At 41.8% G+C, this 25,345-nt stretch overlaps 3 protein-coding genes across 3 annotated transcripts in view; all 3 read right to left on the bottom strand.

Moving 5' to 3' along the window:
* The window catches only part of LOC131916850 (olfactory receptor 2Y1B-like), a 69,962-nt gene extending 44,731 nt beyond the window's left edge, over positions 1-25,231 (bottom strand). Inside the window, exons 1-2 of the mRNA XM_059270414.1 lie at positions 25,168-25,231; positions 22,372-22,422 (exon numbers count right to left, since the gene is read on the bottom strand). The gene's annotated coding sequence lies outside the window, so the exon portion shown is untranslated. The remainder of the gene's footprint in view (positions 1-22,371; positions 22,423-25,167) is intronic.
* LOC131916846 (olfactory receptor 2Y1B-like) lies at positions 1,697-25,281 on the bottom strand. Its single transcript, XM_059270408.1, has 3 exons — positions 25,168-25,281; positions 22,372-22,422; positions 1,697-2,694 (listed from the first exon to the last, which is right to left on the bottom strand). Exons 2-3 carry the CDS (start codon positions 22,391-22,393, stop codon positions 1,718-1,720), a joined length of 999 nt encoding a protein of 332 aa, XP_059126391.1. The 5' UTR covers positions 22,394-22,422; positions 25,168-25,281; the 3' UTR covers positions 1,697-1,717.
* On the bottom strand, positions 20,542-22,423 carry LOC131916848 (olfactory receptor 2Y1B-like). The gene is made up of 2 exons (XM_059270412.1): positions 22,372-22,423; positions 20,542-21,724 (listed from the first exon to the last, which is right to left on the bottom strand). Exon 2 carries the CDS (start codon positions 21,679-21,681, stop codon positions 20,746-20,748), a length of 936 nt encoding a protein of 311 aa, XP_059126395.1. The 5' UTR covers positions 21,682-21,724; positions 22,372-22,423; the 3' UTR covers positions 20,542-20,745.
* Positions 25,282-25,345: the final 64 nt, after the last annotated feature.

Below are 25,345 nucleotides of genomic sequence, written 5' to 3'. Positions count from 1 at the left end.
ATTCATTTTAACTGTTTTTAAAGTTGACTTATATCCGTCTGAATTCAATTTACTAACATCTTGTTGAGGACCTTGCTTCTATATTGAAAATAGATTGACCTACATTCTGGTCAGTAGTCTTCCATATTGAAAAATAGATTTATCTACATTTTGGTCGGTAGCATCTTTGACTTGTTTTTGCATTGAGGTTACAAAGCACAAGAAAGTGGGTTGATTTTCACTTTCTATTCTCTGGAAGGAAAAAAAAGGCTATGTTTTAAATAAAATGTTACCTCCTGTGTAAAAAAAAAAAAAAAAAAGAATAGCTGCTTTGTTCCTTGAAATTTGATGGAGTTCAGTTGGGACTTGTCAGAATGAAAGACATTCAATTACCAATTCTAGGTCTATTGGTTTATTGTTATAAACCATTATTACATCTTATGTAATACATGCTATATTATATAATATATAAACAATTAGTTTATGTTATTATAAATTTCTAGTTGATTATTATTTTATTATTAAATTTAATATTATTTAAATATCAAATATTTTACTATTCAATTTAATTATTAACAATTCCAAACATGTATATAATATAATCTGATCACACTTACCCTCTCCACTTGTCATTGTGTGTGTGTGTGTGTGTGTGTGTGTGTGTGTGTGTGTTTGAGAAAAGACATTCTAGGCTACTTTATTTTCCCTTCAACACAAATGGGAAATGGGAATTAACATTTATTGCATACACACTACAAATCAATTATTGATAAAGTGATTGATATCGTGCTTATTTTACAGAAAAAGAAACCAAAACTAAGGTAAGGTAGATGCTTTGACCACTCAGAGCTCTAGCAAGGTGTAAGCTTAAGTATATGTAATAGCCAAATCCTAGACTTTTCAGCACACATACCAAGGCCATCAATGGGAAGCTATGTCAGTTTGAATGAGAATGGCCTCCATAAGTTCATATGTTTGAATATATGGTCTCCAGTTGATGGAACTGTTTGGGAAGGATTAGGAGGTGTGGCCTTATTGAAGGAAATGTGTCACTAGAGGAAGGTTTTGAGGTTTCTCCACTTGAGTAAATGAGCCCGTCTGAAAGCCACATGCTCTATAAAACAGCTGTTCATGATCTGATTATTTTCTCCAAGTACCATAGAATAGTAAACACTGTAAGAAACCTTTGAAATGGACTCTGATACAGCAAGAATTTGACAGGACCACCAAAAGTGAGAAACATACAAACAAACAAAAAACAGTAAACTCATGTCCTCTGCCTTGGATCATACTGCCAACTATAGAACAGCTTGTTAGGATCTGACTTTGCAAAGAGTCATTCAGAGCTAATTCTCTCACTCTCAACCCCTCTCCCACAGTATAGTCTTCTCAACCTCGTGTTTTTGTTTTTTGTTTTGGAAAGCTGTGATACAATTACTCACCCCCTGCTGAGCAATGACCAGAGAGTGACCTAAAAAGCACCACAGGAGATTCTCACTTCCAACTTCCCACAAGGAAGGCACCAAGTCCGGGTGCCTACTGAGGATATATTTAGTATTTCTGACAACTTCATAAATGTATATACTATATTTTGATCATTTTTACCCCATGTTATCTTCTTTCCTCTCCCCCTCTTTTCCAGTGAAACTTTTTTCTCCACAAGCCCATAAGAATTGTTTTCTAGAGACCAATGGGCTCAATTATCCTAGAGACATCATAGAAAAAAAGTTGTTTTTTACTACCTTGATTCTATACCTCTCCCTAGTACCTTCCACAGAGCCCCCTTCACATCCTTGTTCCTCAGGGTATAAATCAGAGGGTTGAGCATGGGGGTGACTATGGTATAAAAAAGGGCAACAAACTTCCCCTCATTCTCAGAATAACTGTCATTTGGTTGTAAGTATGTGTAGATGGTTGAGCCATAAAACATAGAAACCACCAGGAGGTGTGATCCACAAGTCCCAAAAGCTTTTCTGCGGCCAGATACTGACTTGACCTTCAACACAGCCCTGGCAATGTGTGCATAGGATCCTAGAATCAGTGTCGCAGGGAAAACCAAGATTATGGCTCTGGCCACAAACATCTTGGCCTCTGTTCCAGCTGTGTCCTTGCAAGCCAACTTGAGGAACACAGGCATCTCACAGAAGAAGTGATTCAGTCGATGGCCACAGAGAGGCATAGCCATCATGAGACCTGTCTGGATCAGGGAGTTCACGAGGCCTGCTACCCACGATGAGATAGCCAATGCTTGGCACAGAAGAGGGTGCATAATAGTTGTGTAGAGGAGTGGGCGACACACAGCAGCATAGCGGTCAAAGGCCATGACCACTAGAAGCATACTCTCTGTGGAGCCCAGGGCAAGGACGCTGAAGAGCTGGGCCACACACCTTCCATACGTGATAGTGTGGTCATGTCCCTCAATATTGATCAGGAGCTGGGGCACAGTGCTTGTGGTATAGCAGAGGTCCAAGAAGGAGAGATGGGAGAGAAAAAAGTACATAGGTGTATGCAATCGGAGGTCCAGTTGGGAAAGAGCAATGATGGTGGTGTTGCCAAAGATAGTTAAGGAGTAAAAAATCAAAATGTAGATGAAAAGAATGAGTTCTAATTGAGGCCAGTCTGAGAAGCCCACCAAAATGAAGCCTCTGCCCAAACTGGCATTGAAGCTTCCCATAGCCTTTGACCTGCACAGCAGCAGAAGACAATTCAGGGCATCTGTTGAAGAAAACATATTAAGATATTATTCATAGCATTCTTCAAGTAATCACAAATTAATCTGTTTTATTATTCAATTCTATTTTATCCAGTCTTTTATTCTTATTTTTCTCTTCTATAAACTGAATTAGGAATGATATCATCTTTGTTTGAACTGTAGCTCAGCTATTTGCTCTAAGACTTCAGCCTGGTCCTTCAGACTTGTGGATCCAATCTTTCTTATTGAAAAGTTAAAAAGTGCTTTGAAAATCTAAGGTCTATTCGTTAGCTCATTTCAGATTTGAACCCAGGCCCAGCCAGGAGGCAATCACAGTTTTGACCCCCGGGTTCTCATCTGCCTCCTTCTACACCGTGGGTACTGTCAGTGAACCCATCCTAGAAGCCCCACTCACAGTAGCTGCCATCTGTCACACAAGACTGAGAAGTAGTTCCACTTCTTTGGAGAGAAAAATAGCAAGAAATGTGTTCCTTGGGACTTGACCCTGCTTCTTTAGCTAAAAATGTTCACAGTTCAACTCCACAGAAAAAGCTGTTTTCTCCTCTCTGTCCAAGCCCTCTTTGAAACTATTTCCTTCTGGTTCCTTCTGTACACTTGATGACACTCATGCCACACGTCTTTGTCCTTCTAGAAGCTCCTCTGTGGTAGGGGACTGGCCAAATATAAAAATAGGTATTAGTGCATATCACAGAAATAATAAATAATGAATAAATATCATCACATGCCTCTCTGGTACTGAGGGTGTCAAATGAATGTCACTTTCATTCCAGATACACCATGGCTGTTGAATAAACTTTCTTCAGTGCATCATGTGCCTTCACCTTTTTAGAGCTCGAGAGATTTACCTGCAAATGAACTGCTAACACACCAACAAATGGTAGAGGCGTGATAGACATAAACTATCACTCTCCTCAAAAGATGGACACTTCTTATAAAAATATAAATAAGATTATATGAAAGCATGCCAAAGAGAGAGAAAACCAGAAATGTCATTCCAAAATCTAGCCTATGATTAGAGGGAGACATTTTTGCATACTTAACTAGTTCCTTTTTTGTCAAGTTTACCAAACTGGAATATTGTCATCAATGAGTCAATGCTGAACTTAACGCCCTTAGGTCCATATCATGGCCCCACAGATCAGCTCTATCATGGGGCAGCTGTGCTTCCTGCTCTGAAATATTTTTTTCTATGAGTCTCGGCTTAGTTACCCATAAAACAAAGGAAATCGCTGGCTCCAAGCAATTTGGGTTGTGGTTACATGAAATAATGTGTCATGTGTATTACAAAAAGTTGTTTGTTCTCACTGTTAACACTGTTCTGCCTTCATAATTAGCAATTAACTTGTGCAAATTAGGCTGCATGATTCACTCAGCATTGTACGTCCAACTCTTACTGCAGTAGCTGGAAAATAACAAACAATATTATTGACTGATTGGATGAATAAATAAATGAATGGATGAATGCATTTTTAATCCTGGCACCACGTCTGATGTACACGAATGTCTCAGCATATCTGTTTTGTCCTATTCTGATGCGATAGTTTTTGTTTTATCTTACATTATATTTGTTTTCTAATGCTTGTTTTCTAATGAGACACAGAAAGGGCACAGTGGATCAGATGGGAGGGGAGGTGGGGAGGAACTGGGAGGAGTACAAGGAGAGCAAATCAGAATCAGAATCTATTATATGAGAAAAAAATCTATTTTTAATAAAAAGGAGGGGAAAAGAACCCAGCCTTATGGCTATAGATCCTGTGACTGGAAGCTTCGTGCCTATGTAATCCTTAGCTTCCAGCATCAGTGAGCAGCAGTGGGAGGCAGCAGCAGGCTGCAGTGTGAGCAGGAGGCGGCAGCAGGCTGCAGTGGGAGCAGGAAGAGGCAGCAGGCTGCAGTGGGAGCAGGAGGCGGCAGCAGGCTGCAGTGGGAGCAGGAGGCGGCGGCAGGCTGCAGTGGGAGCAGGAGGCGGCAGCAGGCTGCAGTGGGAGCAGGAAGAGGCAGCAGGCTGCAGTGTGAGCAGGAGGCGGCAGCAGGCTGCAGTGTGAGCAGGAGGCGGCAGCAGGCTGCAGTGGGAGCAGGAGGCAGCAGCAGGCTGCAGTGGGAGCAGGAGGCAGCAGCAGGCTGCAGTGGGAGCAGGAAGCGGCAGCAGGCTGCAGTGGGAGCAGGAGGCGGCAGCAGGCTGCAGTGTGAGCAGGAGGCGGCAGCAGGCTGCAGTGGGAGCAGGAGGCGGCAGCAGGCTGCAGTGGGAGCAGGAGGCGGCAGCAGGCTGCAGTGGGAGCAGGAGGCGGCAGCAGGCTGCAGTGGGAGCAGGAGGCGGCAGCAGGCTGCAGTGGGAGCAGGAAGCGGCAGCAGGCTGCAGTGGGAGCAGGAGGCGGCAGCAGGCTGCAGTGGGAGCAGGAGGCGGCAGCAGGCTGCAGTGGGAGCAGGAAGCGGCAGCAGGCTGCAGTGGGAGCAGGAGGCGGCAGCAGGCTGCAGTGGGAGCAGGAGGCGGCAGCAGGGCTGCAGCTGCCCTTCTTGGGGATAAGTAAGAGAAGTTCTTCCCTTCTGCCCTGAGTGAAAGTGACTGCTAGATTTTTCCAAGGCTTGTGATGACAAAAATCTAAAATCTAGCTTAAGATTCTTAAAAGAATTGGAGCTGGAATAAGCAGCAGGAGTGGTAGCATGCCTTCCTCAAAGCATCTGTAGTACCTTCAGAACAGCTGAGCTGCCGTGAGGGAAGTCTGACCTGCTGCCATTGAGTGGCAGCTCGGCTGATTGTCCTCTGCCCAAGGAAGCCAGGATCCAGGAAAGGGTCTAACAGCTCTCTACTGGAGATTTAAATTTCCCCAGCATCCAACATCGTACTTATTTAAAGCAAAAATAAACATGAAAAAGTTTGTTTACTACATATATACAAAGAACACTAAATATACCCAGTAGAGTGTGTGTGTTTGTGTGTGTGTGTGTGTGTGTGTGTGTGTGTGTTTATAAAACAATAATTAAAGGATAAGAGGTCATGAATTTGAGAGAGTGAGGGGCATGGAAGAAGTTGGAGTGGGGAGAAGGAGAGATGGAAATGATATAAATACATTACTCATATATGAAATTCTCAAAAAATAGAAATTTAAATTAAAAAGAGAAAATAATTTTTTAACTGTGTTTACAGTAAAGACTTATCAACAGTACTCTACTCTTGGACAAATACCCACAGAGACAGCTGGATCATTTTATCTATCTCAGGCACAGTTGGACAACTGTGTAATGGAAGATACCAAAATTGCAAAACTTCCAACTAGTTCACAAGAATGTGGATGACAACCCCAAGTAGCCACATTAGCTCTAAGAAAGAAAAACAAAGCTGGACATGTCATACTTCCAAGCACATTACAAAGCAACAGTGTTTTTAAGAGCTATAAAGAGCACATAGGCCCCTGGGGTGGGAGAGAGAGGCCAGGAACAAATCTCAGTACACAGTCAACCGCTGTTTCCTAAGGACACCAGGACACAAAGAATAAAGGACAGTCTCTCACATAAGTAGTGCTGGAAGAATGTGTTTCCATGAGCAAAGGGTAAGACTGCAACTATCAAACACCCTTCACAAAACGGCTCAACAATGATAACAGCAGATACCGCCACTTGGAACTTCATGGAGGCAACTGAAATACACTGTAAAAGAAACAAGCCAGAATTGGAGAAAAAAATGTGTAACCTCACCACCTCACCAGTACACACAACGTCAAAGAAAAATAACGTAATAAAATAAACGTTAAGAGAATAAAATACGACTGCTGGGAGTGTAATTCAGGTGACAATGTGAGGTTACAGATCACAGGACACAAGTGCAAGATATGTAGGATTTAAAAAGTGTCTAGAGGCCTAACAGTATTTAAAAACATAGGTATAAGATTGTACTCTTTGGGGAAATTGTACTAAAGGAACAGGTACAGAGGGAGGGGGCAGGAGGGAGAGAATGGATGCAAAACACTGTTAATTGCACAATCATAATCCTGTCAAGAGTTAACTTTACTCTCATGTGCTTGTTTCAGAAAGAGCAACAGCTACAGAGTTTACCTAACCAGAAAACTGGTTGTCAGTAGCTAGCTATACTCCAACACTGTTCAATCACCTTTACATGTCACCTCGTTTGAGACAGCAGTTCTTCATCAGGGGTGATGTTGCAGACATTTGAGACTGATGTGGTTGACACCTCATTTGTATGGGTGAAGAACGTCCATGTATAACCTGTACTGCGTTGCAGACTGCATCACCACCATGACACACACAAGAGTGATGTGGGTTTGAACATCAGCTGTGCTGATAAACACTTCTGAAAGAGATAGGCTTCAATGCCTCTCATCTGAGCTAACCCCTTGCTGTAAGAGCCTCCCAGGCACTGTACCTTCACATACAGACTGTGTCGTCAAACTTAATTTCTCATGTGATTATTTACCTGGACCACCATTCTCAGGCTTCCAGAGAGCATTGCTGTTTCCAGCATATCTGCAATTATAATTCTAGGATGCAGAAGAAAGACTGCCATGTGAAACCAGAAGAAGAGACTCCAAGTCTGAAGGCAGCACCAGCTTTCAGAGGTTCAGAGAAAAGCAGTCTCAACCATATTTAGAAAGAGATGTGGAGGTGCCTTCTTTCTTAAGGATGAGAACAGGAAGATGGTGGTCAAGAAGGGAGGTACTACACCATATATCCTCTAGGGGGCGTTCCCACCACTACTATGTTATGTTGGTTTCCTTCCTTCTGTCTAATCAAAACCTTGATGCTTGCCTGCCCCCGTGTGAGCCTTTATGTTTTCATTACTTCTTTTATTTTTGAGATTATGATCATTTTCCCCCTTCCCTTTTCTCCCTCTAGACCCTCCCATAAACCAACCTGTGCTCTTTTTCATTAATTGTTGTTGTATACATATATGTATATTTACATGCGTATATATTCCTAAATATAACCTGCTTGGGCTGTATACTGTTACTTGTATGTCTGTTTTGTATGTTATGTATCCCTGTGATGATCATTTGGTGTGGACAGCCATCAGAATGTTTTTCCTTTGAGAATTCCTTCTACTTCCTAGTCTCAAGGGCCCTGCTGAGATTGGATGGTCTTCAGAACTAAATATCCAAGATCAGTTGAAGTATCCTAAAGCCCCCATAAGACTGATGCTAAGGACACCATGTGTTCGCCACAGGTGATCTCACCGTGCCTGCATTTGACACACTTCTACTGCTTAGAACCAGTAATTGCATTTATAATGCATTACTAATGCTTCATAGAATATTTTCCCACCCTTCCCTAGGCTCCTGGCTGTGATTTGCTCACATCCACTTCTACTGATCACAAAAAGACCTCAGCTTAGCCAATTCCCTTTGAGTCTTTCACCTTTCTAGAATAGTGGCACATTACTCCTCATGTGTACTTGGCATTGGGTTCCTGGTAAATTCCACACAGTGAAGCCAGGAGTGTGAGCCCACCAGCAAGCTCCACTCTAGATAAAATGAGTGAGCCAAGGGGCAGAACTGGGCTTCATGTAAATGGCGTTAGCGCACGCAGCTGAGAAGGGTGAGAAACTTCTCATGACGGGACCATACACAATAATCACAAGGCTCCTTCCAAACAGTGACAGTCCTCCCTGCACTGAAGGGAGGACTGTATGTAAACTATATGTAGACTGTATATAAACTATATGTAAACTTTACCGAATGCCACGGTCCTCCAGTGGAGGTGGGAGTTTCAAAATGACCATTTCCTTAAGAATTTCCCATATCTTCTTCCAGCAAAGGAAGAAAATTAGGTCAGGCTGATATAACTGGTCCCTGGTGGCTCCTGCACAGCCATTTAATATTTACAGAGGATCCTTCTGTATTTTCATATTTTTTTTAAAAAAAGTATACTATCCAGTGCTTCTAAAACACCAACTAGCCATCTGAAGGCATCTTGGGTGAGAACTGGATGCCTTCATTGCACATTTTAGATAAAAAAAAAAAACCAGGATGGTTAAAAATAGGTGTGGTGGCTTACACGCAAGTTTAAATATTTCTCATATAGAAAAGGTGATGGCCTTTCTTTGTTCTTCACAGGGCAGAATGAAGACCAATGCTTGAAATGTAACAAAGATCAAACAGACAAAAAAAAAAACCAAAACACTGAGAAATTCTAAGAGTAGCAGTCTCAAAGTGCACATTTCTCTACTGTTAAATTATCTTCTAAAATGCAAACCCTACTCACAATCTCCTTAAGAACCACAAAGAAACCTGACATCTGCATGTTTGACACTGCTGGTGGTCTTGACTGAGATCACCAAGAGCCTGTGTTTATCTCCCAGTGTGTGTGGCTGGATGTGAGTGTGGATGTGGATGTGTCTGTTCATGGCCTCCAGGAATAACTAGTTTGCAGTGCTGGGAATCAATCCCAAGACTCCCCACGGTGGTAGGTCTACCACCGACCTACACTGTCAGTAGTAAAGTACTTGATATTAGAAATGATAAGAATATTCTTCATATCAATACACTGACTTAGTGATTGCCTGCCTGCAGTGGAGCAACCTTTGAGGGAACAAAAACCCAGTATTCTGTGTCTGAAGAGAGGAGGGGTCTGGCAGATTTCTTACTAATCACCCTCATTACTAAAGAATCCACCCTTCAATTTGACTCAATTCTCTTTCTCCTGCTACACCTGAATATGTAACTCTCTCCTCAGTCTCTAGAGAACTGAACTCTGAACCGAAGCCGAGTAGGCACTAAATCATCCTGTAATCATTCTGCAGCAGTGTGTGCTTCTACAGAATCTTTCCCTCTTGCCCACACCATCTAGAGAGATCACATCTCATTCACTCTATCCCATAGCATTTGACTTCCTGATGAAATATTTAATAATAGCACACTAACACCATGTAGTATACGACCAGAAAATAAAAGGAGTCTAGTCATCTTAACTAAAATTCAAAGTCTGAATGAAAAAATGACATTTTAAACTCCAACTCCCCACAGGGAACACTGCCTCCAAATGAGAATCCTCTTCCATTCTCAGCCACTCTAATAAACTGTTCTTCATTTATTTTCACAGCTCTGACCATGGTTGTGATCTGTCTCCTGTTTCTGTTGTCTACAACTTGGTTTGCATCTTAGATCTAGGATATCAAAGAAACTGAGTTTATAGAAGGACTATGAATCCAGAGAATCCCACCGAGTCTGTACTCACCACAGTCCTGGGGGGGGGGGGGTTGTGTTTACTTCCCTCAGTCCTGCTGGCTTCTAGATAATATGAAACCCATTCCACACCAATGTCATCTAGAAGTGTTTGAGAAACACCTCTTTCTCTTTGGTCCCAACTGTATCTGTGATATGGCAGGCTGGATCACAGCTCTGGTCCTGGAGAAATCATACTTACCTGAGGCCACCACCCCCAGCAGGATCACCTGCTGAGACCCATAACTAAGGGAGGAGGGAGAAACATCCTGCACTGTTCTCTGGCTCCCTCACCATAACCAGCTGGCCATGGACAGGAGCCAGTATATCATCCAACCTGACCTTAAGGCAGACAGTACCACCCCCACCCTTGGGACATGACTGGGCCCCCTTAATAGAAATGGAAACAGGATTGTTTATTCAAGGTTGGCCTTGGAGATCTCTGGAGGGCCCTGAGCCAATTACAATTAATTGACTGGTTCTGCAGGATCTATCTGCTATCCTCAGCTCTTTCTATCTCTCATACACTGCCCAAATCAAAGTGACCCATTCAGGGCCTCAAAACACAGCTTTTAATATGGCTTGTGAAAAACCGTGTTAGTGTATTTCTCATACTTTCCCTACTTTGACCCAAATTAAATTAGCCTTTTCATCAGACCATATTCCATGTCTCACATAACCCAACCAAGTTTTACCATCTATGGAATTTCCATCTTAAGTTCATTCTCATGAATGTAGATTATTTGTCCAATTAAAATCTGATGTTTTGTATTACTCTCACACAAATCTGCTTCAATTACTAGTTCTTAATTTATGCCTTGGTTTTTATCCTCAACAAAGCTAAAAAATTAAAGATATTATTTTTTTATCACTGTATGTCAACTGGAATGCCTAGGTGAAAAGTTGACAGCCAGCCCAATGCTGTGCTAGGGAGCTTCTGGAAAAATGTAAAGCCTACCAATAGCTCACAGGAGAAAATACTAAGCCTGTATTAAGGGGGACAGATATCCCCAGAGCAAGGTGGACATAGGAAATAAAAGTCACAGGTCACAAATTGTTTGCTCAGCCTAGGGTCCTTTTAGCAGCCAATGGAAGACAAGGGTCACAGTGTTGGCCTGTGGCCAGTCAGATCTGAGTGTCCAGTACTAAAAGCAGGCATACCAGGTCAGAATGCAGCCCACAGACCTGAGCCAGCCTGAGCATCACAAGCTAGCCCTGCAAAGACCACCATGGGAAATGCATCAAGGTACCCCAGGATGAGGATGGTTGAAGGGTGGTGTCTTCTGTCCATGCTGCTGTCCCCAATAATTAAATGATCAACAGAAGTGATAAATCCATTTGTACTATACTGCACTTTGCTAACATTTCTCTTTAAATGTCCACTAGATGCTCAACACCAACTGGCACTTATTTAAGATGGATGATAGTAGGCTTTAGAGATTCTGCCCACGCTCTGTAAAAAGGCTTCATTATATAGTGTTAAACTCTTGAGCATCTCACTGATTTGTAAAACCATCTGTAAGAACTATGCAGGTATTACATAAAGAGCTAAACAAAAACACCACACATAGTGGAAAAGACAGTTAAGGTTGTTGGGTAAAAATTCCAATAAGATGAAAGGACTGCTTCTCTTGAGTTGTTGGCCAGGGAAGGTCCTTGAGGCCCCTTAGAATATGACATTATTGTTGATGGTGTTGGTGGATGCTAGACCTAGACGGGATGTCTTTATTGTCGAAGGCATCACAGGCTTTAGCTCTCAGACAAGGAAAATAAAGCTAGGACTAGACTGGTGGCTCTCTCCCTTTCAGTTGCCTTTTGTAGTGCTAGAGGCACCACACTGGCTTCTGGAGGACAATTGTCACCACCAGTTCCACTCAGCGAAGGATTCCATGTCCTATATTACCAATATGCCAGGCAAGCTATGTTGACTGGTGCAGTCCTAGCACAAATGTTATGGGTGAATTGCTTTTCAGTTGAATTTGAGGTCCATTCCTCCGCAGGGACCTCAAATGGTACTATAAGCCAGAAGGGAGAGGTCAGAGGTTCCAGTGTTTCTGCTATTATTTTAAGATTTATTTATTATGTATAGTGAGTGTTCTGTCTGCATATATCCCATCAGGCCAGAAGAGGGCACCAGATCTCATTATAGATGGCTATGAGCCACCATGTGGTTGCTTGGAATTGAACTCAGGACCTCTGGAAGATCAGCCAGTGCTCTTAACCTCTGAGCCATCTCTCCAGCCCCTGCTATTATTTTCTTAAATGAACATAAAGCAACTGCCAAATTACGTTCCACACACAGGAAGTGACTGTTGCTCTGGCATAGTGTCCCAATATGCCTAGGTGAAAAGCTGACAGACAGCCCAATGCTGGGCTGCTTTAGATGGAGAAAAACTATCAAACATCCATATCACCTGCTTCAAGATTCAGGTCCTGTTGGAGAAGAGGGTACAGAAACAATCTAAGTACACAAAGAAGTTGTTTTTGTAGGTCTTTCCTCTGCATTGAAACTTTCCCTCTTTGAATTAGAGGGAGGTTCCTTAAGGCTTAGAAAGTAAACAAAACGAACAAGTCTCATGAAGTTCCCAACCGAGACTGCAACTGTTCCCTGAGACAGAGCCTGCCAGCACCCAACTGGACTGAGAGAGTCAGCCAGTACCCGATTAGACTGAGTCCCAGTTTCAGGCCAGTTGGCAGGAAGACCTCCTGCAGACAGGTCAGACTACCACCATCTACCATACACTAAGACTGCAGCTACTCCCTAAGACAGAGCCCACTAGCACCAACTGGACTAAGAGCTGCTCCCTGAGACAAAGAGTCCATCAGCACCGACTAGACCAAGAGCTCCCACTGGATCAAGAGTACCAATCAGACCAAGAGAGGCTCCCTCAGACACAGACACCGCTGCACCAAGTGGAGAAAGAGATGGGTAGACGCCAGTGCAAAAATAGTCAACAACATAAAAACCAATATGTCTCCATCAGAACCTACATCAGCAAGACCTGAACATCCCAACACAGAAGAAACAGAAGATATCAACCATAAAAATGACTTTAAAATATCAACCATAAAAATGACTTTAAGAAGATATTACAGATCTTAAAAGAGGAAATGAAAATTTCCCTTAAGAAATTGAGGAAAAGTCAAACAAAAAATGGGAAGAAATCAGTAAATCCCTTGAAAGCCAAGAGAAAGCAATTAAACAAATGAGGGAAACAGTTCAAGATTTGAAAACTGAAATGGAGACAATAAAGAAGACACAAACTGAGGTAATGCTGGAAGCAGAAAATCTGAGTAAATGAACAGGAACTATAGATGTAAGTACAACCAACAAAATGCAAGAGATGGAAGAGCAGATCTCTGGCATTGAAGATATAGTAGAGGAAATAGATTTATCAGTCAAGAAAACACGAAAGCCAACAAAGTCATGACCCAAAATGTCCAGAAATTTGGGACACCTTGAAGAGACCAAACCTAAGAATAATAGGGATAGAAGAAGGAGAAGAATACCAACTCAAAGGCACAGAGAATATATTCAACAAAATCATAGAAGAAAACTTTCACAACCTAAAGAAGGAAATGCCTATAAAGATACAAGAAGGTTACAGAACACCAAATAGACTGGATCAAAAAAAAAAAAAAAGTCCCCTCGCCACATAATAATCAAACCACTAAACATACAGAATAAAGAAAAAAATATTAAGAGCTGCAAAGGAAAAAAGACAAGTAACATATAAAGACAGACCCGTAAGAATAATACCTGACTTCTCAATGGAGACTTTAAAAGCCAGAAGGTCATGGACAGATGTTATGCAGACACTAAGAAACCATGAATGCCAACCCAGACTACTATACCCAGCAAAATATTCCATGATAAAACCAGATTTAAAAATAAATGAATGAATGAATTTAAATAAATAAATAAATAAATAACAGATTTAAACAATATCTCTCCACAAATCCAGCCCTACAGAAAGCACTTGAAGAAAAAAAATCCAACCTAAGGAAGTTAGGTACACCCATGAAAACACAGGCAATAGATAGTCCCATACCAACAAATACCAAAGAAAGGAAACATACAACACTACCACAAAAAAATAACAAGAATTAACAATAACTGGTCATTAATATCTATCACTATCAATGGTCTCAGCTCACCTATAAAAAGACACAGGCTAACAGAATGTATACGAAAACAAGGTCCATCCATTTACTGCATACAAGAAACACACCTCAACTTCAAAGACAGACACTACCTCAAAATGAAGGGCTGGGAAAAGACTTTCCAATCAAATGAATTTAAGAAGCAAGCTGGTGTAGCTATCCTAATATCTAATAAAATAGACTTCAAACTAAAATCAATCAAAAGAGATCGAGAAGGACATTACATATTTATCACAGGAAAAATCCAACAAGATGAAGTCTCAATTCTGAATATTTATGCCCCAAATACAAGGGCACCTACATTCATAAAAGAAACACTACTAAAGCTTAAATCGCACATCAAACTCCATACACTAGTAGTGGGAGATTTCAACACCCCACTCTCACCAATGGACAGGTCTGCCGGACAGAAACTTAACAGAGAAATAAAGGAACTAACAGACATTATGACTCAAATAGACTTAATAAATATTTACAGAATATTCCACCCTAACACAAAAGAATATACCTTCTTTTCAGCACCCCATGGAACCTTCTGCAAAATCGACCACATGCTTGGTCACAAAGCAAATCTCAACAGATATAAAAAAATTGAAATAACCTCCTGTGTCTTATCATACCACCATGGCTTAAAGTTAGACTTCAACAGCAACAAAAATTACAGAAAGCCTATAATCTCATGGAAACTGAATAATGCCCAATTGAATCACCAATGTGTCAAGGAAGAAATAAAGGAAGAAATTAAAGATTTCCTAGAATTCAATGAAAAGGAATGTACAACATACCCAAACTTATGGCACACCATAAAAGCAGTGCTAAGAGGAAAATTCATAGCTCTAAATGCCCACATAAAGAAGCTGGAGAAATCTCACAGTAGTGACTTAACAGCACAACTGAAAGCTCTAGAATAAGAAGAAGTAAACTCACCCAGGAGAAACAGATGCCAGGAAATAATCAAATTGAGGACTGAAACCAATAAAATAGAAACAAAGAGAACAATACAAAGAATCAATGAAACAAAGAGTTGGTTCTTTGAGAAAATCAACAAGATAGACAAGCCCTTATCCAAATTAACCAAAAAGCAGAGAGAGAGACAGCATCCAAATTAACAAAATCAGAAATGAAAAGGAATACATAACAACAGACAATGAGGAAATCCAGGGAATCATCAGGTCATACTTCAAAAACCTCTACTCCACAAAATTAGAAAATCTAAAAGGAATGGACGATTTCCTGGATAGGTATCCCATACCAAAGTTAAATCAAGACCAGATAAACAATTTAAATAGACCAATAACCACTAAGGAAATAGAAATGGTCATTAAAAGTCTCCCAACCAAAAAAAGCCCAGGACCAGATGGTTTCAGTGCAGAATTCTACCAGATTTTCAAAGAAGAGCTAATACCAATACTCTTCAAATTGTTCCACACACTAGAAACAGAAGGAACATTACCAAATTCTTTTTATGAGGCTACCCTGACACCCAAATCACACAAAGATGTAACAAAGAAAGAGAATTACAGACCAATCTCCCACATGAACATTGATGCACAAATACTCAATAAAACACTGACTAACTGAATCCAAGAACACAGCAAAAAAATTATCCACCATGACCAAGTAGGCTTCATCCCAGGGATGCAAGGATGGTTCAACATATGAAAATCTGTCAATGTAATACAGCATGTAAACAAACAGAAAGAAAAAAGACCCACATGATCATCTCATTGGATGCCAAAAAAGCCTTTGACAAAATCCAACACCCCTTCATGATAAAGGTTCTAGAGAGATCAGGAATACAAGGAACATACCTAAACATAATAAAGGCAATTTACAGCAAGCCGACAGCCAACATCAAATTAAATGGAGAGAAACTCAAAGGAATTCCACTAAAGTCAGGAACAAGGCAAGGCTGTTCACTCTCCCAATTCTCATTCAACATAGTACTTGAAGTTCTAGCTAGAGCAATAAGACAACAAAAGGAGATCAAGGGGATACAAATTGGAAAGGAAAAAGTCAAACTTTCATTATTTGCAGATGATATGGTAGTATACATAAGTGACCCCAAAAATTCTACCAGGGAACTCTTACAGCTGATAAACTCCTTCAGTAAGGTGGCAGGATACAAGATTAACTCAAAAAAATCAGTAGCCCTCCTATATACAAATGATAAATGGGCTGAGAAAGAAATCAGAAAAATACCACCTTTTACAATAGCCACAAATGATATAAAATACCTTGGAGTAACTCTTACTAAGCAAGTGAGAGACCTGTATAATAACTTTAAGTCTCTGTAGAAAGAAAGCAAAGAAGATATCAGAAAATGGAAAGATCTCCCATGCTCATGGATAGATAGACTCAACATAGTAAAAATGGCAATCTTACCAAAAGCAATCTACAGATTCAAGGCAATCCCCATCAAAATCCCAACACAATTCTTCACAGACTTAGAAAGAACAATACTTAACTTTATATGGAAAAACAAAAAACCTAGGATAGCTAAAAGAATCCTGTATAATAAAGCAACCTCTGGAGGCATCATAATCCCTGACCTTCAAGCTCTACTATAGAGCTATAGTAATAAAAATAGCTTGGTACTGGCATTAAAAACTGACATACAGACCAATGGAATCGAATTGAAGACCTTGACATTAATCCACACACCTACGAACATATGATTTTTGAAAAAGAAGCCAAAACTGTACCATGGAAAAAAGAAAGCATCTTCAACAAATGGTGCTGGCATGACTGGATGTCAACATACAGAAGATTGCAAACAGATCCATATCTGTCGCTATGCACAAAACTCAAGTCCAAGTGGATCAAAGACCTCAACATAAATCCAGTTACATTGAACTTCATAGAAGAGAAAGTAGGAAGTAGTCTGGAACTCATTGGCACAGGAGACCACTTCCTGAATATAACACCAGTAGCACAGACACTGAGAGTGACAATTAATGGGACCATCTGAAACTGAGAAGCTTTTGTAGAGCAAAGAACATGGTCAATAAGACAAAACAACAGCCTACAGAATGGGAAAAGATATTCACCAACCCCACATCTGACAGAGGGCTGATCTCCAAAATATATAAAGAACTCAAAAAGCTAGACTTCAAAATACTGAACAATCCAAGTAAAACATGGGCTACAGTGCTAAACAGAGAATTCTCAATAGAAGAATCTCAAATGGCTGAAAGACATTTAAAGAATTGCCAACATCTTTAGTCATCAGGGAAATGCAAAACAAAACAACTCTGTCAGAATGGCTAACATCAAAAACACTGAAGACAGCTTAGGTTGGAGAGGATGTAGAGCAAGGGGAACATTCCTCCACTGTTGGTGGGAATGCAAAGTTGTACAGCCACTCTGGAAATCAGTATGGTGGTTTCTCAGAAAATTGGGAATAAGTCTTCCTCAAGACCCACCTATACCACTCTTGGGCATATATACAAGGAATGCTAAATCTTACCACAAGGACACATGCTCAACTATGTTTATATCAGCATTATTCATAACAGCAAGAACCTGGAAACAACCTAGATGCCCCTCAACTGAAGAATGGATAAAGAAAATGTGACACATACACACAATGGAGTACTACTCAGCAGTAAAAAACAGTGATATCATGAAATTTGCAGGCAAATGGATGGACCTAGAAAGTATCATCCTGAGTGAGGTAACCCAGATTCAGAAGGACAAACACAGTACATACTCACTCATAAGTGGATACCAGATGTGAGGGAAGGGATGGCTAGACTGCAACCCACAACTCCAGAGAGGCTAGCTAATAGGGAAAGACCCTAGGAGGGACACATGGATGAACTTGCAAAGGAGAAGTGGATGAGATCTACATGAGCAGACTGGGTGTGGTGGGGTGGCAGAGGGCAAGCATGGGGAATGAGAACATATGGAAATGGGAGGGTCAAGCTGGAACAGGGACAGAGTGGGAGGGCAGGGAGGAAGATACCATGACAGATGAAGACATCATGGGAATAGGAAGAGGCAGGGTCTGGGGAGGCTCTCAGGAATCCACAAGTTGACCCCACCTTGATCTGCTGGCAGTGGTCCAGAGGGTGCCTGGACTGGTCTACTCTGGTGACTGGTCTAGGGAATAACCTAGCTGTCATCATAGAGCCTTTGTCCAGTGACTGATGGAGGCAGATGCAGAGATTCATGGCCAGACACCAGGCTGAGCTCCAGGAATCCAAATGATAGAGAGAGTAGGGATTCTGCAGGTAAGGGACGACGAGATCATGATGAGAGGACGTGCAGAGATGACAGGCCACACTATTGGGAGCCCATGAACTGTGGATTGGTGGCTGTGGAGCCCCCATGGGACTGGACTAGGCCCTCTGGATACGGAAGATGGTTTTTTGGCTCAAACTGTTTGGGGGGCACCCTACAGAGAGATTGGGTCAGTCCCTGGTGCTTGTGGTGTGACACCTTGCACAGCCTTGGTGCAGTGGGAAGGGGCTTGGAATTGCCTAGACTCAGTGTGCCAGGCTCTGCTGACTCCCCATGGGAGACCTTGATTTGGGGGATGTGGGGATGCAGAGGCGGGGGCTTGAGAGAGAGGGCTGGGTTGGGAGGAAGGAGAAAGGGATATCTGTGGATGGTATGTGGAGTGAGTAGAAAATTCCTTAATAAAAAAAAATGAAAAAAAAAAAAGAAGTTCCTGAAACTAACGAGATGTACACCAGTCTTCCCCAAGTTTACATAAGCAGAGACAACTGCTATGGAGAAGACATTCCATCTGACTGGCTGAGACACCTGCAAGTTGGGCAGGAAAGTCCAGTCCAGGAATGTGGCTTTCCTGTGCCATCACCAATACTGGGATGGGCTTTTTGGTAATGCAGATGCCTTTGAGCCTTTCACACTCCTGTAAGTGAACCCAAATGAATTCTTGGTTTGTTAAGGTAGAGTAGGGTGAAATAACTTCTTTGGTTTGTTATGGTTGCTCTATCTTAGGTGAGTAGATGTTTCCTCACATCTGCCCAGGAAAATCCACAAAATACCTTTTGAGGTGAGAATTGTATTTTTGCATCAGCCAAAGAATACAACAAAATATAACAACTTTGGCAATACTGAGAAAGGATTAATGACATGGTTGGCAAAATGAGTTGCAAACATAAGCAAAATCAGTGGAAATTATTATAATAAAACATGATTCAGTTAACAAAAAATTTACCATACTTTCAAAAGTCTATCAACAAAGATCCCTGCACTTGTAAACACCAAACCACCATTTAAATACATGGAAGTAAACAGTAGTGATGGAAGACTGATAGTCAAATAAAACAGAGATGAAGAGAAGTGAAATGGAGCCCCAAATCAACTTTCACATAGCTGGTCACATGATAAATAGTAGCCTTTCCCTTGCTTCTTTTAAATTTCCATTACTAATTTTTTTCACAAATACAGATTTTATTCTATATAAATTTTTGCATCAGGACATATATAAGTTTAGATTTCTTTGAATTCTCCTTAGTTTATTATATGTATAATCACTTTCCCTATCCTCACCTCTATCTAACAGGAGAGGAATGCTGCCAGTTGGCATGATAGATACTCAGGGTTCTGCTAGGAGATCTTTCTGGCCTTGCTTTGTTGCAGCGTAAGTAATAAATGACTCTGCCTTTTTCTCCAAGAGGGTAAATGACCCCATGTCTGAATTTCACACGCTACACAAAGCAGCTCTGCTCATCATCAGCTTGTTTATTCCAAGCTAGGAATGGTAAGCACTAGCATAAGAGGCCTTCACAAAAGACCCTGAGTTATGACTGAAGCCAGATAGGGTCACAATACATCAGAAAATGGTGTGATGTTGAGGCCCCACTTAGACCTGATGCTCCACATCCATGCATATGCAGGTGGCCCTACATGGACCCCATGTATTTTTTTTTAAAGGCATGAAGTTGGGAGACAAAAGTGGTGTTGAGGGAAAGGATAGAAATTGGAAGAAAGACCTGTGGGTGGATTTGATCAATGTATGGATATTAAATTAAAATGAAAACACAAAATGGATAGAAAATCAGAGTGAACCCTTGGGTCACAGTGTCCACTGTATGACACCACATCTGACTTGGAGTGTTGCAACTCAGAATTATAAATCCGATGACATTCAGACTCGCCAAGAACCAATCCAGTTCCCACAAGTGTTCACAGTACTCTTCCCTGCCAAGAACCCAGCCCATTTCCACAGGTGCTCACAGTCAGCCTCTGCTAGTCTCTTCTATGGAAAGTTGTGTCTGAATTCACATTAATCCTTGCTGAGCAGTGATGACAGAGAGTAACTTGGAGAGCAGATCCGCACTCCAAATTCCAAACAAGGCTGATATTAAAGTTCTGATGCCTCTTGGGGACTGTTTTAATTTTATTATGTTTAATGATTTATTGTACACACACACACACACACACACACACACACACACACACACACACACACACACACACATAGGGAGGTCAGAGGTCTTGACTATCTTTTCCACCATATGGAATTCAGGCATCAAACTCCAATTCAGGGCAGCAAATCCTTTTTCTGCTGAGCCATCTTGCCAGCCCAGGACTGTTTTTGTTTTTGTTTTTCTATTTTTATATGCTTTGACAGTCACATGAATGTACATAATTAATTGTGCTTACATTGACATCCAACTCCTCTCTCCCACTGAAACCCTCTGGACTGACAGAATATAAAACTTTTCACTGCTCACCTGTTCTTTCCTATCCTGTGGCTGTTCCTCTCCCTAACACCTTCCACAGAGCCCCCTTCACATCCTTGTTCCTCAGGGTATAAATCAGAGGGTTGAACATGGGGGTGATGATAGTATAAAAAAGGGCAACAAACTTCCCTTTGCTCTCAGAATAGCTGTCCTTGGGCTGTAAGTATGTGTAGGTGGCTGAGCCATAAAACAGAGAAACTACCAGGAGGTGGGAACCACAGGTCCCAATAGCCTTTCTGCGCCCAGCTGTTGACTTGACCCTCAGCACTGCCCTGGCAATCTGAGCATAGGAGCCCAGGATGAGCACAGCTGGAATTGCAACAATCACCACTCTGGCCACAAACATCTTGGCCTCTGTTCCTTCTGTGTCTTCACAGGCCAACTTGAGGAACACAGGCATCTCACAGAAGAAGTGATTCAGTCGATGGCCACAGAGGGGCATGGTCATCATGAGGCTTGTCTGGATCAGAGAGTTCACGAGGCCTCCCACCCAGGAGACAACAGCCAATGCCTGGCAGAGAAGGGGGTGCATGATGGTCATGTAGTGCAGTGGACGGCACACAGCAGCATAGCGGTCAAAGGCCATCACCACCAGGAGCAAACTCTCTGTGGAGCCCAGAGCAAGAGATATGAGCAGCTGGGCCACACACCCTCCATAGCTGATGGTCCTGTCAAGTCCATGAAGGTTGATCAGGAGCTGGGGCACAGTGCTGGTGGTGAAGCAGAGGTCCAGGAAGGAGAGGTGGGAGAGGAAGAAGTACATGGGAGTGTGTAATTGAGGGTCCATTCGGGAAAGAGCAATGATGGTGGTGTTGCCAAAGAGAGTTAGAGAGTAGAAAATCAAAATATAAATAAAGAAGATGATTTCTAGTTGAGGCCAGTCTGAGAAGCCCACCAAAATGAAGCCTCCTCCCAAACTGGTGTTGAAGCTTCCCATAGCTTTGGGCAGGAACAAGTACCTGAAGGTAAATCAGTGCATCCTATGAAAAACAAGGGTTCATACACTCACTGGATAGAGTACTCCTTAAGTACTCCTAAATGATGAGTTTATTATCTATTCTGTTATCCAGTTCACTTCCCCCAGCCTTCTAGGTTTACTCTTTTCTACTTTAGGTAGAATATAACTCGTTTAGGAATGACATCATCTGTGTCTGAACCACATCTCCTCTTCCTCTTTGTTCCTAGACTTTAGCCTGGCCTCTTGGTCCTGTTTCTATTGCACTGAGATCTGGACCTACCTAGTACCATTGGAATTTCTTTTAAAATGTTATGAAACCGATTGTGGAAAGGCACAGAGGTATAGCACATACCACACAAGGGAGATATGGGGTTTAAACTCCAACATCCACAGAACCCACCCCCGCTGCTCAGTGAGTTATCAGGCTCAAATATGTCTTCTTTATTTTAAGATGCATCATCAACTCACTGTGCCAGCATGAAGACAGTATCTGACTTCTCATCCAATAACTTTATTACTGGCTTGGAGACAGAAGTGTTAAGAAACTGCCTAGTATTGGGGAAGCCCTGGTTTTATTGTCAGAACTACAAACATATTTCATTGTTTATGGAGACCATCCATATACAGAGGCACTCAAAACCACACAGAGAGATGAACATAGATACTCACCAGTCTCTGTGATGTGGAGCATCAGCAGTATGAATGCTTAAATGCTTGGAGCTTGATGAAAGGAATGAGATCAACACTGTGTCATTAAAAGATAATTTAAATGTATAAAAATACATTAAATCTAACCCAATTTCCCTGTGTTATGCTTGCATATGTAACCTTCTCCTTAGCCTCTGGAGAACTGAACTCTCAACCAAAGCTGAGTAGGCATTAAATCGTCCTTGGACTCATTCTGTATCAGTCTGCACTTTCTCTGACTCAGTCAATCTCTCTTGGCAATACCATCTAGAGAAATCACACCTCATTCACTCTATCCCATAGCATTTGGGGTAATCTTCAAGACTTCTTGATAAAATATTTAATAATAGCACACCTGTATTGTATAGTATAAGACCAGAAAATAAAATAAGTCTAGTTAGCTTAACTAAAATTCAAAATCTGAATGAAAATATGACATTTTAAACTCTGACTCCCGACAGGGAACACTGCCTCCAAATGAGAATCCTCTTCCATCCTCAGCCACTCTAATAAATTGTTCATTGATTTTCGGAAGCTCTGAACATAGTTGTGATCTGTCTCTTGGTTCTGTTATCTACAGTTTGGATTTCATCTTAGATCCTAGACATCAAAGAAATGGAGTTGTAGAAGGACTGTGAATCCAGAGTATCCCACCCAGTCTGTACTCAAAACAGTCTTGATGGGGGGGGTGGTGGATTGTGTTTACTTCCCTCAGTCCTGCTGGCTTCTAGATAGTATGAAACCCATTCCACACCAATGTCATCTAGAAGTGCTTGAAAAAGATCTCCTTCTCTTTGGTCTTAACTGTATCTGTGATATGACAGGCTGGATCACAGCTCTGGTCCTGGAGAAATCATACTTACCTGAGGCCACCCCCCCCCAGCAGGATCACCTGCTGAGACTCATAACTAAGGGAGGAGGGAGAAACATCCTGCACTGTTCTCTGGCTCCCTCACCATAACCAGCTGGCCCTGGACAGGAGCCAGTATATCATCCAACCTGACCTTAAGGCAGACAGTACCACCCCCACCCTTGGGACATTGACTAGGCCTCCTTAATAAAAATGGAAACAGGATTGTTTATTCAAGTGTGGCCTTGGAGATCTCTGGGGCCCTCTGTGCCAATTACAATTAATTGACTGGTTCTGCAGGATCTATCTGCTATCCTCAGCTCTTTCTATCCCTCATACACTGCCCAAGCCAAAGTGACCCATTCAGGTCCTCAAAACACATCTTTTAATATGACTTGTGCAAAACCGTGTTAGTGTATTTCTCGTACTTTCCCTACTTTGACCCAAATTTAATTAGCCTTTTCATCAGACCATATTCCATGTCTCACATAACCTACCCAAATTTTACCATCATCCATGGAATTTCCATCTTAAGTTCATTCTCATGAATGTAGATTATTTGTCCAACTAAAATCTGATGTTTTGTATTACTCTCACACAAATCTACTTCAAAATTACTACTTCTTATTTTATGCCCTGGTTTTATCCTCAACAAAGCTAAAAAATTAAAGATACTGATTTTTTATCACTGTATGTCAACTGGAATGCCTAGGTGAAAACTTGACAGCCAGCCCAATGCTGTGCTAGGGAGCTTCTGGAAAAATGTAAAGCCTACCAATACCTCACAGGAGAAAATACTAAGCCTGTCTTAAGGTGGACAGATATCCCCAGAGCATGTGGGAGATAAAGGTCACAGGTCACAAATTGTTTGCTCAGCCTAGGGTCCTTTTAGCAGCCAATGGAAGACAAGGGCCACAAGGGCCTGTGGCCTGTCAAATCTGAGTGTCCAGTACTAAAAGCAGGCATACCAGGTCAGAATGCAGCCCACAGACCTGAGCCAGCCTGAGCATCACAAGCTAGCCCTGCAAAGACCACCATGGGAAGTGCAATGCACAGTGGCATTGTGTAAGCAAGGTACCCCAGGATGAGGATGGTTGAAGGGTGGTATCTTCTGTTCATGCTGCTGTCCCCAATAATTAAATGATCAGCAGAAGTGATAAATCCATTTGTACTATACTGCACTTTGCTAACATTTCTCTTTAAATGTCCACTAGATGCTCAACACCAACTGGCACTTATTTAAGATGGATGATAGGAGGCTTTCAGAGATTCTCCCCACGCTCTGTAAAAAGGCTTCATTACATAGTGTTAAACTCTTGAGCATCTCACTGATTTGTAAAAGCATCTGTAAGAACTATGCAGGTATTACATAAAGAGCTAAACAAAAACACCACACATGAGTGAGAAAAGGCAGTTAAGGTTGTTGGGTAAAAATTCCAATAAGATGAAAGGGCTACTTCTCTTGAGTTGTTGGCCAGGGAGGTCCTTGAGGCCCCTTAGACTATCACATTATCATTGATGGTGTTGGTGGATGCTAGACCTAGACGGGATGTCTTTATTGTCGAAGGCATCACAGGCTTTAGCTCTCAGACAAGGAAAATAAAGCTAGGACTAGACTGGTAGCTCTCTCCCTTTCAGTTGCCTTTTGTAGTGCTAGAGGCACCACACTGGCTTCTGGAGGACAATTGTCACCACCAGTTCCACTCAGCTAAGGACCCCATGTGCTCCATTACCAATATGCCAGGCAGGCTGTGTCCACTGGTGCAGTGGTTGCACGAATGTTATGGGTGATTGCCTTTCAGTTGAATTTGAGGTCCATTCCTCCACAGGGACCTCAAATGGTAATATAAGCCAGAAGGGAGAGGTCAGAGGTTCCAGTGTTTCTGCTATTATTTTCTTAAATGAACATAAAGCAACCACCAAATTACCTTCCACACACAGGAAGTGACTGTTGATCTGGCATAGTGTCCAAATATGCCTAGGTGAAAAGTTGACAGACAGCCCAATGCAGGGCTGCTTTAGATGGAGAAAACAATCAAACATCCATATCATTTGCTTCAAGATTCAAGGCCTGTTGGAGAAGAGGGTGCAGAAAGAATGTAAATA

This window comes from Peromyscus eremicus, chromosome 8a, assembly GCF_949786415.1.
Source record: "Peromyscus eremicus chromosome 8a, PerEre_H2_v1, whole genome shotgun sequence".
Lineage (NCBI taxonomy): Eukaryota > Metazoa > Chordata > Mammalia > Rodentia > Cricetidae > Peromyscus > Peromyscus eremicus.
Note: the sequence above shows the minus strand (reverse complement) of the source record. Positions and strands in the feature narration are given on the sequence as shown.